The sequence below is a fragment of the Lepidothrix coronata genome, unplaced genomic scaffold (genome assembly GCF_001604755.1).
Source record: "Lepidothrix coronata isolate B3197 unplaced genomic scaffold, Lepidothrix_coronata-1.0 Scaffold68, whole genome shotgun sequence".
Lineage (NCBI taxonomy): Eukaryota > Metazoa > Chordata > Aves > Passeriformes > Pipridae > Lepidothrix > Lepidothrix coronata.
The window spans coordinates 3,812,513-3,829,111 of NW_016690248.1; the positions used below are offsets into that span (position 1 = coordinate 3,812,513).

The window sequence follows — 16,599 nt, forward strand, 5'->3', positions numbered from 1 at the left end:
GGAAGTGTTAAAACAAGGTATCTCCCTTGCTCAAGACTAGAAAATAAGTGTTCAATTACTGACCCTGAAAAAGACTCAGTCCTTCTCAGTTCCGTAAATGAACAGAAAACAGCAATGATATACAAGTGCAATCACAGCCAGTGAACCCAAAAATGCACATTTCATATGATCAAGATGTTCCTGCAGTATGTAAGTGCATCAAAAAATACTTTTTTTTATAGCGATATGATACGTAACATTTCAAAGCTCAATAAACATTTTTGCAAGCTAAGGAACAACTTAATGCATGCAAGCTGGAAAATAACTGAATCTTAGCAATGTAACTCTAAGAACTCTGTACCTGGTATTTTAACTGTGCCACTAGAAGAGGTATCATCAGTATATGGATGGCTGCTTTCTACCACAACTGGTTGTGAAGAGAGGCGACCACTTTGTGAATCAGTTGCTACATCTTCTAGTTCAGTAACACAGAGCTCCAACAACATATCAGCAACCTAAGAAAAGAAAAATATACACTTTACACACAGTATGTTTGATTAGTCCAAGAAATCTAAGCCAACTACCATTCTTCTCAAATTTAAAATAACTTTTTTTCTGAATTCTGATTCATGGACCGTGATATTAATTCAGAAATACTCCTTTTGGTAAAGCTAGAAAAACTCCTGGAACTAAAAGCCAAACTATGTAAGTTTTCAGTAAGTAAATGACAACACATATAATTGTTTTTCCTTACAGAAAAAGCAAACTATTAAATCTAAGCTGTAAAGCATAGAGCAAGAGATTAATGAAAGGTATGAATATTTAACCAGTATGTAATATTGCAAATCACTGCTTAGGGAGAAAATTCCAATAGTACTAATTTTAAAAGAGCAGTTTCAAATAAAAATTCTGACTGCAAAATACAAAAACCCCACGCAAACAAGAACTGTTCTGTTACTCACTATTAATGCTAGAAGCAAAAACCCCAGAACTAATGTATAAGTGCACATATAGCATGTATCTAATTGGACTGGGAAAACTACATCTCAAATCCAACATAAATATACTTAGCTAATCAATGAAAATTAAGGGGGTGGGGAGTAACAGTTTTAGAAATCTTAAAAGAAATTAATTGTTACTACTATTTGAAGGGTAAAGCTATAAGAAATATTAAACAACTTTCAGTTCATTACTGTACACAGATTCTATAAATAATTTATCATTTGCAACATTCTTTTTGTCAGCTATGCCAAAAAAACCCCCAAACTCACAGATACTTTGTAAATAGTTAGAAAGTCCAATGCATTAAATGTAAATCTTAACAATTAAGAAAAATTATTAAATCTTTAAAAATTTATTAACAGACCTTTTAGCCAGCAATAATGACTGCATCAATCTGAGAAATAAACTCAGATGGAAAGCAAAACCACCATGGAAGTTTTTAAAGTAACATTCTACAGATCCAGCAAATAGGGCTTGGTTAATTCAGCTTCATTCCAATAACCACAGCCAATATACAAATACGCTAATTAAGCTTCTATTTTAATGCCTAACTGCAGCATGACAAATTGAGAAATTAGTCTATTACTGACATCTGTAGCACATGCATATATTCATGTAGTATTTCCATTAAAATTATTAAAGCTTACATGCATTTAAGTTCAACTCAAATTTTCATGTTTATTAAGTTTCTCAGTGCGTTGAGCTGTACTTCCAATAAAAGAAAATATTCTAGAAAGCTACTAATAGAAAGAACATAGTTAAAATGCAACAGAAACAAAGCCTGACCTGTGGGTAAGCTGTGCCCATGCCAGACAGCACAGCTGAAAGAACATCTCTTCCCTTTTCACCTGCTCGGTTGGACACAGCAAGCTTTAGCAGGTCAACCATGACTCGCGTGTCATCTGGAACCAGAAGACTCGTAAACTCATCCAAGTACTGCGGTTCTGGGCCAGATACCTTACTTTGACTTTCTACATCCTACAAAACAAAGAATAAACATCCCTCTGTCTTTAGATAGATTTAAAAATACGCAGTAATTTACAGAATAATTTTTAAAGCACACACACACAAAAAAACCCTGCTTGATAAAAGCATGGTAAGGACTTAAGTTTTAAGGAAGGTATTGACAACATTACTTCTTTGGTTTTTGTCATGGTTTCTGCAATGATACTGGCAGCTCCAGGATCATCTGTGACTGGAATGAAAGGACGGGAAGAGGCGGCAGCAGCTGAGGGAGTTACAGCAGACGGTGTCACAGCATCTTCTGAAGGAACAACCTAGCCAAAACAAATAATAACTAATAAAAGCTTCAACAATACACTGTAAAACCTTTAAGAGTTTAATTATTCATTAGAAGGGCTAGTGTTCAAAGACAGCGGCAATCTAAAAAGAGCTGTAAGTTCAGATTCACTGCTTGTATTTTTAGCTTCTATTTCTGTCCTAAGATAGAAAAACAGCCAACACACCCCCTCAATGCCAGCTGCTACAAAAACATACAATAAAACACCAGTGCCTACAGAAAAGTCTACAAAGTACAACACAACCCCTAATAATACATGTCAAAATTCCTAGTTTGTTAGAGCAAAAGATCTCTTCAGTAGCAAGCCTTTTCTTTTTTCTGTTTCTGTTAGCAGTTGGGAATCAGAGTAGAATTTCATTTAGGGCCTCATGTCTACATTAATTGATCTAAGTTTATAATTTCATATCATTCAATAATGGTCAAATATCCTCTTATTCTTGACTTTGTTTTTTAATATCACTCCTGTAAAAAATTCAATACCTCTAAAATATTACTACAAATCATCATAATTGCATTTAAGTGACACAACGCTTTCTGCGAGTTCAAAATTGAATTCACACTAAAATTTTAGCTTTTCCAAATCTGACATACACAGAGAACCCAGTCCTGAAATTAGAGCATGAAAGATTTTTTCATTCTCTGCTATTATCAAACTAATGGAGATCATATTTTTCAGCTTTACTGTTAAAAACTGATGAAAAAAAAATAATTTGACACTTTACCTCCCCTCTCCTGTCCTGCCATGGGTTTGGGCTCAGCCTCTCTTCTATATCTCCTACAAGCATGCATTCATCTCCATTTGCAGGGCTTCCTGCAGACGTAGCATCTGATGGGGGGGCTGGCGATGAAGAGGGACATTCTACTGGTGCAATCATACTTGCAGGCATCAACGCTCCAACAACTGCATCCCTGAAATCATTTAGGATAGATTAACATAAACCTAACTATACTCCCTTGTTGAACTTGAAAAATTATATTAGCTTGTCTTAACAAAATAAGGTAAGGCTTCCAAGCTCTATTTAGAGAGTAGTTTATCACTCTTCTCCTTTGGGCCTGATGATTAAATACCATGTTTTAAGGCCACTATTTTAACCTGAGTTTCTCTTCATAAATTTTAGCACAAATACTCTGTTCTCTACTAACAATGAGGGCACTGTAAAGTTCTATTGTTCTTTCCAACCTGCCCCCAACTACTTCCTCCATATTATCTATCATGACTGACTTAAACTGCTTCTACATTGTTCACTTGAGCATTCTTAAATAAACGTTTTTTTCCCCAGACAATTTAAACTTTTGTAAACATAAGAGCATAGAGGTAACATCAACATAAAAAAAAAAAATTAAAGGAAGCTTAAGCCCATCCTGAGGAGTCTAAACTTGTTAAGCAATTTATACCTGACTCAAGAGACCCTAATACATGGTAAGCTGTGTCATCTTTTGCTCTGCAATAGACAAAAATGTTTCCTACCTGGCATACATGATTTGTAACGCCATCAGTATATGAGATAATGCCTGCTGTTTGGCAACATTCCCATCAAGTGACAGGAGAATCTTAGCAAGAGAAGGGCGATTTGGCTTGGAACTGTTTGCCCCACTGATTTTGTTACTGGCAGCAGAAGAATCTGCATCTGAAGGAACACCTGGAGGGTGGGCGGAAGAGAAGGTAAGCATTTTTTAATGGTGTAATACATCATTAGAACTGATTTATCTAATTTCTTGTCAAATCAGAAAGATGACTAATCTACAGTAGATTCTTAAACTGCAGTGCCTACAGCTACAATATTAAAGTCAATATTGAGGCTTTGCAGCAAGAGCTTTTGTAAAATAAGTGTTTGAACTTGTTACTTACTTACAAAGATTAAGTAATACAAACAAAATATTTTGGTAATCAGCACCTAAAACAAGGTTTACTTACACAAACATTCCCAAATAACAAGAATATATATTAAATATACATTGCCTTGGTCATCAAAAGCTTAATTAGCAAAATGTTTTGTGCTTTCATATGCAACACAAAAAATTGCTGTTTTGACTCCTTAATTCTTAAGTCTCTTACCTTAGAAACAAAAGGTAACAGGTGAAAAGATTAATATTACAGTAGCATTCATCTATCATTACCACCATAAAGACAAAGTCTTTGGGGTGTTTGAGAAATCATGCTGCATTTTAATCTTCTGAACAACAATTAAAGTTCAAACGAATACGACTTCTGAACAAGTCCTTTACAAGTTCAACTCTCAGGAAGAGGTTTTGTTGGCTTTTTTTTTTTAAGGTGTATTTCGTTGTTTTGTGATTTTATTTTTTTTAAGACTTTTTTTTTTTTTGCATTCTTCTATCACCTATCTAACCACACAAAAAACAAACACTCCAATGGCATTAAAAAAAAAGCAATGTAAGGCAACAAATACCAACCAAGATAAGAAGCACCTAAAGGGTCCCTTGCTGTCTGGAAAAGTACTGGCTCATGAACAGATGGTGTAGCTACATCCACCGTTGTCCATGCTACACTGTGGGAAGACCCACAAGCAACCCGAGTGATTTTCTGGCCTTCCAAGCCCTGGACAAGAGTGGGTTTTCTGTTGACTGTAGTAGTTCCGTTGCCTTGTTGCCCATGGTCATTGTCACCCCAAGCATAAACCTGCCAGTAAACATTTCCACATGTGATTTCACTGTATATCTCATTTAAGTGTTTTCTTAAAAATTCCTACAAAGGAATGTTAGTAGCTTGTACTGTTACTCTAGGACACTACTAGAACCTACTGTGACTTTTTCCCACCCTATTCATTAATGCAGGCATTATCATACATTAGAAGAAAAAAATCAAAGCAGTACTTTATCAGATGATTCATAAATTATTGCCAATTCATAAATGATCAGTTGATTCATAAATTACTGAATGTTCACAGTGAACAGTAAGTTAGAAGAATTAATTGCTTAGTAATTACACTGGAGATCTGAACCAATACTATGATAATGCTGAATCACAGCAGAGAAATCTGTCCAGAATCCTATGACTGCTTCTGCATTTTCAGAGTAAGAAGCAGGAAACTGATAATGAGATAATACAAGGAAAGCATTACAAAAGCTACTACGACAAAAAAATATTTAAACTCCAGTACTAATATGAAAGCTAATATATTTTAAATTACAATCATGCTTTTATTTATGCAGGACTTTAAAAAGCAAATAAATATAATTAGAAATATTTATTTCATTTAATCAGCACCAATACCGTTACGTTTTTCTTCATCATCAGTTTACTTTATTCCTTTCTGGATCAAGGAATGAGGGGAACGGAGGGTGAGGCACAACGTACCTGTCCAGTGTCAGTAACCGCTAGACAATGGAGTGCGCCTACGGCGACGTGCACAATCTTTTTACCCCTCAGTCCTTCCACAACCTGTGGCTTTCGTACATGTACGTCTGTGCCATGGCCTAGCCTGAAGTAGTCACCCTTACCCCTGCAACAGACAATAAATGTAACATTCAGAACAACTACACTGTTTACACATTCCTCTGTCAGTGCAGCTTCCCGAATGAAAATACTTCAGTTATCACTGCATTAAACACAAACAGCAAGGAGCAAATTCTTCAAAACTGAATTACAAAGGCCTAAGAATGAGGATAACTGCAGTTCTATGACTCCATAACTTCTCACCTCAATATAGAACAGGCATGAGTATGATTTTTTTGTATGCAAAGTAATTGGGATTACCTTTACTTTCCTCTTGCAGAAACACTGCAATTATAAACACTTGCAAGTTCATGTGTTTTGATAAGACCTGGATAGATTTATACTACTGAGGATAAACCTAATAACAACAGATCCTTTAAGAAGTCACATAAGAAAATACATAGGAATTAACAGGCTTTCAGAATTGAGTTTTTTCACACTATTGGAAGCGTCAATATAGGTTCTCAAGTCTCCATAATTTAAATTCTACTAAAATTGCTATACACAAAGTGCACTAATAAAATAGCCTACACAAAACTAATGTAAATACCTTAAAATGCCTCTACCAAGAATGTCAGTAAAGAAGAAACCCTGAGATTTCTTCCACTGCATTTTTAGTAACTGTTCACTCAGTTCCGTTGCTCACCACCACCACCACCAATTTTTCTCAGGAAAGGTTATATTATTCTGGAGACAAATATGATATACAGTACTGTTATCTACCTGAAGTTATAACCCAGAAGTTGTGATTTTTTTCCTCAAACCATTACAAATTCAAGAAGAATAAAAGTTTAGAAGCAACTCAGCCATCCTAAAGCACAGACATGCCCAGCTGAAACAGACACAAAAAAAAATCTCCTTGTAGACATGTAATGTCATGAAATAGCTGTAGATTTTTGACTAGACCTAAGTGTTAAGACAAACTGGGGCAAAGAAAGAATGAACAAGCATTTTGCATAGTTCTTAAAGACTGCCAAATTCCCTTTCCTCTTACCCCTTTTGTCACTACAAAAAAAAAAAAAAATTAAGAGGTGGAAGGGCAAGAAAGAAATAGTTTCCAATGACCACTCTGAGAAACAACATCTCTGCTAAAAACTTTTCTCCCCTTTAACAACAGCAGTAACTTATACAAATAAAAGTTTTGTGGGTTTCTGTTCATATCATTTAGCAACAACTGACAAATTACATAACAAAAATGACGGGTTTAAGTCTAGTTAGCTTTGATAAACATAAAATGGGCCATAGTCTTAATAACAAAGATGGGGTAAGACCTTGATCTGTTTAGAAGTCTGAAGTTGATCTGCCATGCTGTAAGCTCCAAAATTTTACAGAAAGGTTTATAATTTCAAAAAGCCAGAACTGTGTTCAAAACAAAGCAGAAGCAAGCACAGAAGCAGAAGAAAAATAAAAATGTTTCTGACTAACTCTATGATCATCTCCTACCAATTCTTGCTTCAAGGCACCATTACTGACAACTCAGTGGCCTTCTGAGCAGCAACTAGCTCCACAGAGACCCTGTGTTTCCATGGAAGCTCCTCCCATCTGCCCTGTACTTCAGCTTACTTCCTTACTCTACTGTATGCTTACTCTCAGACTCTGCTTTAGCTGGAGACTACATACTCCATGCTATAGTTCTCAGGTTATCTTTTTCCTCATTCCACTCCAAAGTCTTGAATTAACATTCCTTTACATGTTCCACTGCAACGAAGAGAGGGAATGATCTATCCCATCCTCCACTAATTCCATAAGACTCAGGCACTCTAACAGAATACAACACACAACTAAACACACTACAGGACAGTGTTAGAGTAATTGAACAGATACAGCTTGTCTTGAAGAGCTGCCAATTTAAAAATCAGAGTGCACAGATAAGGCACAAAGGGAGTTAAGACAGTTGAATAGCAGTAAATGCCACACATACTTAGCAACTGCTTTGTTAGCAGTTCCTGGCAAATGTAACATACCATGTCCATACCACTCCTGACTTGGTCAGTGCCAAGGAGAACTGTGCACCGCACTCAATCTGACAAACGCCTTGGCCGTTCAGTCTTTCAATGTTCTGAGGAATGTTGCATCCTTCACTTCCTCCTCGGCCCAGTTTTCCAAAATCACCATCACCCCAGGAAAACACCAAACCTAACAAACACCAAATTTCAGGTCAAACAATGATCACAGTATTCCCATGTGCTAGAAAGCTTCTGGAACATGATACTCCTACCTTCATCTGTCAAAGCAAGAGTCTGAGCATCCCTGCTTCCACAAGCAACCTGAATGACTCGGTGGCCAAGCAGCACTTTAACCTACAAAAAACAAGGAATAAGCAAGAAGTTTAAAAAAACCTGTGTTTTAAAGCCTTACAAACATTTCCAAGGTCTTATGACTAACCTTGTTCATTGTGCCCAGCCTGATCAAAGAACTATCAAGCCACGCTCCCTCAGAATCCTATAGTGCTACATACAGTAGCAGCTTCCAGCTACACATCAAAGTAGATGCAGGACATGAATGTTGAAAACAGCACTAGTCATTTTATATCATTTCTCAAGAAAGAGACTGGATCTTTTTGGCCTTTCTGAAATAGCTTTACTGTTATTAGAGGTAGGTGTACCAAAATCTAATTCAGATCACTCCAAAACGATATCTTCATACTGTTTTCATGGTTTTTGTTGCTTTAGCTTAATGGTATCATTTATTAAACACATTTGCATTTCATCAGAGACAAGAAACATTTATTTTACCATCTTAGGTTTCAGCTGTGTGGTATTATCTCCATGTCCTAGTCTTCCATATTCTCCAAGACCCCACGTATACAGTTCACCACTAGAGGTAATAGCAGCACTATGGGAACTGCCACAGGCAATATCACGGATGCGTTTGGTTTTCAGTGCTTCTATCAACCTGGGTTTATCACAGTTCCTAGAGAAAACGAACAACAAATTCATTGAATTAATTATGAAACAGTCACACAATGCAAGCCAACCTTCATAATCCAAAAAATTCTGTGCAATAACCAATAGCAATCTCAAGATAAAATAAGATGCAACACTGTGATTCCAAGATGTACTCTTTAGTGGCACCATAAATCTAAAGTTAACACTATTTTAACATGCTTAATTCAAGAAGTTTTTTATATATATGCTGCAAAACTTAGGTGACAAAGTCAAAATATCAAAGTGATGAATCAGTTAAACAGCATATAATATGAAGTGAAAACCAATATCCTGTTATTGCCCAAAGTGAGTGATTTGTTAGTAGCAGACAGAGACAGATAGAAAAAGATGACACTCCCATCCCAACTTTACTCTTTGCGAGAAATCAGAACTAGAATTTACTGTTAGGCTTCTTTGTAAGTACTGGAAACTTTTACTATTCATATGTTTACAATATTCCCTTAATTCAGGGAAAAGATTCAACTCAAGATTTTCTAATACTGACTGTATATCAGAGCAACTTTTAAGGTTCTACATAATTATGCATGGTCTCTGGAAAATTTGCTCCCATGAAATGCTCCAGAGTTCCAAATCTCACTTCTAATAAAATTACAGAAAACATGAGACACTTGAACAATAAACAAAAATACTGCTCTCATCTGACCTTCCCTTTTCATTAGTCTGACACACAACCTTATGAATATGTATTTGTTTTAATATATTAACCATCTGAGTGGGTTACTGTAATTTTTTATGTATTATGAGCAGGTCCTCAAAATATATCAGAATGACAAACAAAGATTCCCCCACAGGCTTTGTTTATCAGGTTTTTTTCTTTCAAAATATTGTTCTGTGAGTGCATACAGAGTAAAATCCTGAGAAAATTCAAATTTTCCTCAAAGTTGTCTTGAGGAGGATTAAACTCTGAATTACTGAAAAGTGCAAGAAATTTATTTCTGGCTAACAAGTCTGTGAACCAAAGTCTAAAGAAAAGTGCTATAAACTACTCTGACAGGCTCACATTATGAACTGTTACAGCTCAGAAACGTAAAACTGCAATGGTTTTACTCCTCAAGGCACCTCTGAAAACCTTACCTTACAAAAACAACCAAAAACTGTGTGTCCAAAAGCATGCAATTTCATCAGTGATATTCCAAAATACTACTCAAGACTTTATCCAGTAAATATGTATCTAAGTATTATATTAATTGAATACCTCCCTTTTAAATGACTGAAGAGTGGCACATGGTGCTGAAAAAAAATAAAGTCTTCTTACATGACTTTTTTTTTTACTCCTATTATATCAAAAACCCTGTTACTGTCTATAGTGGTGGTCAGCTGTGCTGTAACATGAAACACAAATCTTTTCTTACTGAAATACACACAAATTTGATATCCTTACATTCTACTGAAGTGACCAAGTTTTCCATCATCTCCTTCACCCCACGAAAATACCTTTCCATCAACAGTTAATGCCATAGCATGTCGGCCACCTGAAAGTGTAAACAAAAAAATTAAATTCGAGCTTTTAAGTAGGCAGCAGGTCTAGCTACAATGTGACAGCGATGTACAATGCAACTGTACGAGTCTTCCAACTCCATACACAGCTTATTTTCTTCAAAGTTTTTATGTGATTTTAATTTAAAATATATAACTTTTGTAACAGTAGGTTTCCTGGCACATTACAAAAAAAAAAAAAAGTCACTCAATTTTCTATTTTCAGTGTTGCAAGAAAAAAGGGAAAAAACAAACAAACCTGTCATTTAGCAATATTAAAAAAGGAAAACACTTTCTCTGAATTAGACAGAAAAAAATTACCAAAGTTAAGTTTCAGCAAATAAGAAAAAATGTATGGTCTAAATTCATAGATTTTAATAACAGAACCATTAGATTTAATCTGACATTGTTTGCAACAGCCAGAATTTAATAACCTGTATTTATCTAAAAACCAAAAAATCTGATATGTGATGCTGGCGCATCACAGCACCCAAGAAAATTGCAAAGCAACTATGTTCAGGCTTATTATGTTATGTTTGCATATATAAGCATAGCAATAGTCAGTACCTGAGTGAACAGCCACCTTCTTTACCACATAGTTACTGAGAGCTGTAATTTGGCGGGGAATAGGCACAGTTCCGCTAGATATTCCTAAACCCAGCCTTCCATTTGTGGCTTCTCCACAGGCATATACTTTACCCTCCACAGTCACTAAAATGAAGAAGAAAGTTTGAAACATCATTAGCGTTTCACAACTGGAAATCTGCTTCTGGCCTTAGATAATTATACTTATTTCAAACTTACATTACCTGCAAAAAGGCTTTTGGATCCTCCAGCTACTTGTACAACATTCAAAGCAGACAAGGTTTCAGAAAACGAAGGGACCTTTATCTACAGCAGACAGAAAATAAAAAATTCCACTTTAACGTTTTACACTTTAAAAAGAAGAGCTTTTACATGATAAACCAGTTAATCTAACAGGTACTTTCAGATGCCTTACACATACCCGTTAATATACACCAGGCATAAGACGAAAACCAAGAAAATGCATTTAATACTAGAACTATGACAAATACAAAACCTGAGAAAAAATGAACTGTGACATAAACAAGGACTTACTTTTAGTAAAGTTTTCTTGAGAAAACCAAAGAATAAAGGAAAGGCTAATATTTTGTTTCTTGAAAGGCACTCTACAGACACAATAGTATATATTCACAACATAAATTATGAAGAATTGAATTACAACATAAATTGAAGAAATGCTCTCAACATAACTTTCATATTAATCATATCTTAAATTGTTTAAGCATTTGCCTTGTATCTCCTATCTTGGATTGTACTAAAAATTATGTCTAAATGGTTGCACACAGGGCTGAAATTCCTCCTGAATTACATCGAATAGCAATCAAGTTAAACCAATCATTAGATCAGAATTCAGTTTTTTTTCCTGATGACTGTACCATTTCCAGGAACAAGTAATACATAGAAAAGTTCACCAATATCTTCATTTTATGCATGCAAACTCAAAAGGAACTGGATATATACAGAGTGCTACACATTTTTAGAAAAATTAGTTCACTATCATCTAAAATGAATGATTAGGTGGCTGCTAAAAATCAAACCAGATTTCAGAGTAACAAATCTGCTCTTCAGAGCTTTTGGCAATAAGCCGTAAAAATCTAACTAAATTTGAATTAATTTTAGTTGTGTGAGACTTGTACATTTTTATTATTCTCTGTTTCTTTTCTGTACTGATGTATGAAAACAACAAACATACCTTGGAGCCTTTTAGCCCTCCCAATTGGTCTTTGTCATTCAGTCCCCAAACAAAAACTTTGGTTCTTATTGTAGCTGCTGATTCAAGCCCAGCTGCCTTCTTTCTGACAAGACTGAACATATTCAGAAAAGAAAATAAAGTCAGTTTAGCAAACAGCATGTTTAGCATAGGCAACCTTTTACTGTATTTCCTGATTTTTTCAGTTTGGAACAGTTTCAGGACTCAGACTACACTACTACAGTTAAAAAAACGCCCAGAATATTTTGCTGAGCGCACATGCTACATACAAATATAAGCACATCAAGTTTTTAGGTCAGTTTACAACTCCAAGTATACTGCAGAAGCATACGAGATGTATAAAATGCTACCACCTAATCAGTGTGACAATCTTAAAAAACTAACTTATTGACAAAGGATCTACTTACAGTTCCAATAAAACTGATTTCTCTTTACTAGCATTCAAGCTAATTAAGTTACTTTTACAATAATCTCCTGATTATAAGAATGTGTAGGTTCTTTATCATTACCCCCTGCCCCCACCACTGTAGTTACCTACCTCCCAGTGTTAGCTTTATCATCATCCTCTTCCTCATTATCAGAAGCCAGGAAAGGGACTGCAGCCAAATCTTCATCCTCTGCCCGTATACGTCCCAGTATGCTGAGGCCATGTATTTTGCAATCAATCCCAGAGCTTCTGCACTGCTTGATTGCAATCTCAATATACCTGTGGTACTAAGAAGAAAAAAAACTATATTGCCATCTTTTGGGTTCTACGTAACTTCATAAAACATAGGAAAGAATTAGAACTTTTCCTTGACTTTATCACCTTAACAAAATGAATCTGTAATTTTAAAGACTTGGCTTTTGAGGTCTAAATTCATACTTTATGATAAACACATGGCCTCATTCGAGAAAAATTTCACTTACAATCCCGTAAAAGTTTATTACGCATTTCTCTGTGCTGTTAGTCAAAAATATCAGAACTGCTGTCCAAAATTATCCCCAAATTTAAGTTTACTGCAATGTCTTGAGTTCATAGATATACTGATTTTCATGAAAATTCCCTAAAATATCATTACTACTATGTTTACAATAGAGTTACACCATAATTATGGTGAAACATCAGAATAATTAACTGCACTAAACTGCCAGAAATACCGCTAATTTAGAGGAAAAATAAATACCATGCATTAATAATCACAATAGTGCTTTTCATCCATCCCTTGCAGCACAATATTTTTCTGTTGCACATGAGGAATTCTCACACAAACTTCACTTACTTCAGTACAATCACTGAGTAGAGGCACTGTGGTGTCTGTAGGATTTATATTGATTGTCTTTAGCTCTATAAGGTTATTTAAGGAATTACCCCCTAGAAAACATGGAAAAAAAAACATTTTAGATATGATGTTTGTTTCACAAACAGGCACTAAGCATGTTGAACAGCTGATTATGTTAACTGAAACCAGGTAAATATCTACTATTAAGCACAAAAAAAAAAAGGGTTCGGACTTCTCAGAGAACAAACATACCTGAAACTACAACTAAGGAGGGCATGTAGCTGCTGTCTGCAGGGTCCACGATCATCTTTAGTCTGTGAACAAGAACATCTGGAAAAATCTCCAAGCGAATCCAGTGCTAGGGGAAACATACAGAATTTCATTTTTAGATGGTACTGTTAGGACCATATGGTTAACAAGAATATATGTGTAATGCTTTTGAAGAAAACATGAAAAACAGATACAATATATGGCCAAAGGAAAATGACCTTGTGAACTTCTCGCTTGTCCGACCTCTAAATACAAGAAAAACAGTTGCAGCAAAAGATTTATTTCAGCCAAGACCAACACCACTGGGAAGACACAGAGCACAATACCAATGGAGGTCAAGAAATGGGATATAATATAAATCTTAGGTTAAGACAGACAACTAGCAGCAAAATCCCAGTGCCTATGCTACCCACAGAGCATTACTGCAGGCCAATGAAACTGATAAACCATGAAATAAGGAACAAGGTTTTTAATAAATACCTAGACACAGAAGTCAAACTTACACTAAACAACTTTGCCAATGACATTAAACTAGGAGAAGCTGTTGACTCCCTCGAAGGCAGAGAGGCCTTACAGAGCGACCTGGGTAGACTAGACAGCTGAACAATCACCAACTGTATGGAATTTAACTAGGGCAAGTGTGGCATTCTCCATCTGGGATGGGGTAATCCTGCTTATACCTACAAAATGGGGGATGAGAGGCTGCAGAGCAGCCTCACAAAAAGAGAGCTGGGCGTCTCAGTGGATGAATAATTGAATATGAGTCCCCAGTGTGTACCCACAGTCCAGAAGGCCAACCTCATGCTGGGCTGCATCAAAACAGGAGTGGCTGGCAGGTCAAGGGAGGTGATTCTCCCTCTCTACTCTGCTCTTCTGAGATCCCACCTGGGGGACTGCATCCAGCTCTGGGATCTCCAGCACTGGATGTGGACTTGTTAGAGCAGGTAGGTCCAGAGGAGGGCCACAAATGCAATCAAAGGGATAGAGCATCTCTCCCACAAAGACAGGCCGAGAGAGCTGGGGTTGTTCGGACTGGTGAAGAGAAGGGTCTGGGGAGACCCCACTGTGGTCTTCCAGTACCTAACAGGGGCCTATAAAATGAAAGGAAAGGTACTCTATACAGGCAGACACTGCCAGGACAAGTGGCAATGGTTTTGAACTGAAAGAAGACAGGTTTAGATTAGATGTTAGGAAGAAATTCATTACTCAGAGGGTGGTAAAGCACTGGAAGAGGTTGCCTAGAGAAGTTGTGGATGCCCCATCCCTGGAAGCCTTCAAGACAAGTTTGGATGGGGCTCTAAGCAACCTGATCTAGTAAATGGCATCCCTGCCCATGGCAGTGGGCTTGCAATTAAATAATCTTTAATTTAATCCCTTCCAACCCTACCATTCTATGATTCTATAACTAGAAAGATGAAGCAAAATAGACACATTTATTATGAAGAAACATAGTTTTGTACTTCAGATGTCTGGTTTTACTACTCTTCTACCTTACACAAAGGTAACAAATAAATATATTTCACTAACGTAAACCCCTTTCCTCTGAAGAAGGAAGTATGCCACAATAAACCAGTCAGGGCTTAAACTTACCTTTCCTTGTGAACCAGAAGACTGCCAGCACTGCTCACTACCATCAATAAGACGTGAAGCCTGATTCACAGAGGATGAGACATTCAAATTCTTAACTATCCTTGACCAATCATCCAGTAACATTCCCCGCTGACTACTGTGCCGTCTCTTCAGCTGCTTTCCAGAACGCCCACAGAATACAGGAGACTGACCTGCATGGTTAAGTGAAACATTAAGCATGTATCACTCAAAGAAAATGGCTTTTATGAGACCATAAGCAATGTGGAAGGTAACATAACAAATCAAAGATTTCAGGTATGTAGTCTAAATTGAGAACAGAGAAGGATATCCCATCAGTACTCAAAGAGCATGGTCTTTTTTTTAAAGGAGTTTCACGTCTACAAGTTCTTGACTAGATAAATTCAAAAGACATTTAAAAGTTATTTTTAAAAAAACAGTTTTAAATTTCAGCTCCTTAACACAATGAAATTACAGTTCAGACTGACTCCATAGACAACAAAACATTTTTAGCAGATCACAGCACTGCTACAAATGCAAGTGGTGGATTACAACAAAACATTGACCTTTAAACCTTTTTTGTAATGTTAAGAAGTTTAAAAAATACGTCATTTAGATTGTGAAACTTACCTGGCTCGTTTATTCTGCCAAAAGTATGTCTGGTATTATGCTTCCTGGTTTTAAAACAGGTTTCACAAAAGTCAAAATCATCACAGTTCCTGCATTTGAATCTAGGTCCATTGATAGGAAACATCTGACAGCCATCACACCTGATTTGACAGCAGAATAACAAGGAAATATATATGGTACAGGTTAACTGTAACACGAGACAAGATAATAGAATCAAGACAATAAGGTAAAGGATAACCCAAATTCATTAAGAAAAAAGTAAATCATCACTTACGTGACTCCAGGATGAACGCTGGGGACCAATTCCATTTCTGACAATAAGCCAGTCCAATGAGACTGTTGAGGAAAGTCCACAATAACATCTTTTCCATTGGCACTAAATGCTGTGACAAAAACATGGAGAAAACACATGTTGCAAATCTCTATAAAATAAAGCCTAAAGTGCTTAGAATAGTATTCTACTTGAATTCCTCTACTCCTATTTTTTCATTTATTTTTTTAGAAACAGTTCCCAAGCGAGAGTGTACTTCTAGGCACAAATACAGTACGATCAAAATCTGCACCTCTTCAAAGAACCTATGCCTCACCATTTACTTCAATAACATCCCTTAGAGCTTGACACTAGTGCATCCCACTTTCTCCTCACTTCTTTATGAAGACTTCAAGTTAGAATTACTTCTTAAAGGAAAACTATTGATTCTTCCAAAGTATAAATGAGAACAGACTGCACAGATGCTTGAAGACTTTTACTGTATATGAATGAAGTGGCTCAAAAGCAGATGAACATGCTAAGAAAATGTGCTGTCCCAGAGTACACGTCTAAATTTGTCACAGACTTCAAATGCATTCTATATTCTTTATCATCATGCAATATTCCATGGAACAGTGTGATTTTT

General features: G+C 36.2%; 1 protein-coding gene across 1 annotated transcript in view; it reads right to left on the minus strand.

The window, feature by feature from the left end:
• Positions 1–16,599, minus strand: part of HERC2 (HECT and RLD domain containing E3 ubiquitin protein ligase 2) — a 109,602-nt gene that overhangs the window by 27,506 nt on the left and 65,497 nt on the right. Inside the window, exons 50-69 of the mRNA XM_017818356.1 lie at positions 15,978–16,125; positions 15,704–15,843; positions 15,077–15,267; positions 13,469–13,574; positions 13,217–13,308; positions 12,493–12,668; positions 11,937–12,048; positions 10,969–11,050; positions 10,727–10,870; positions 10,065–10,155; positions 8,471–8,648; positions 7,954–8,035; positions 7,700–7,871; positions 5,598–5,742; positions 4,694–4,919; positions 3,750–3,921; positions 3,004–3,190; positions 2,118–2,258; positions 1,768–1,959; positions 341–494 (exon numbers count right to left, since the gene is read on the minus strand). Of these exons, the coding sequence (XP_017673845.1) occupies positions 341–494; positions 1,768–1,959; positions 2,118–2,258; positions 3,004–3,190; positions 3,750–3,921; positions 4,694–4,919; positions 5,598–5,742; positions 7,700–7,871; positions 7,954–8,035; positions 8,471–8,648; positions 10,065–10,155; positions 10,727–10,870; positions 10,969–11,050; positions 11,937–12,048; positions 12,493–12,668; positions 13,217–13,308; positions 13,469–13,574; positions 15,077–15,267; positions 15,704–15,843; positions 15,978–16,125 (2,931 nt within the window). The remainder of the gene's footprint in view (positions 1–340; positions 495–1,767; positions 1,960–2,117; positions 2,259–3,003; positions 3,191–3,749; positions 3,922–4,693; positions 4,920–5,597; positions 5,743–7,699; positions 7,872–7,953; positions 8,036–8,470; positions 8,649–10,064; positions 10,156–10,726; positions 10,871–10,968; positions 11,051–11,936; positions 12,049–12,492; positions 12,669–13,216; positions 13,309–13,468; positions 13,575–15,076; positions 15,268–15,703; positions 15,844–15,977; positions 16,126–16,599) is intronic.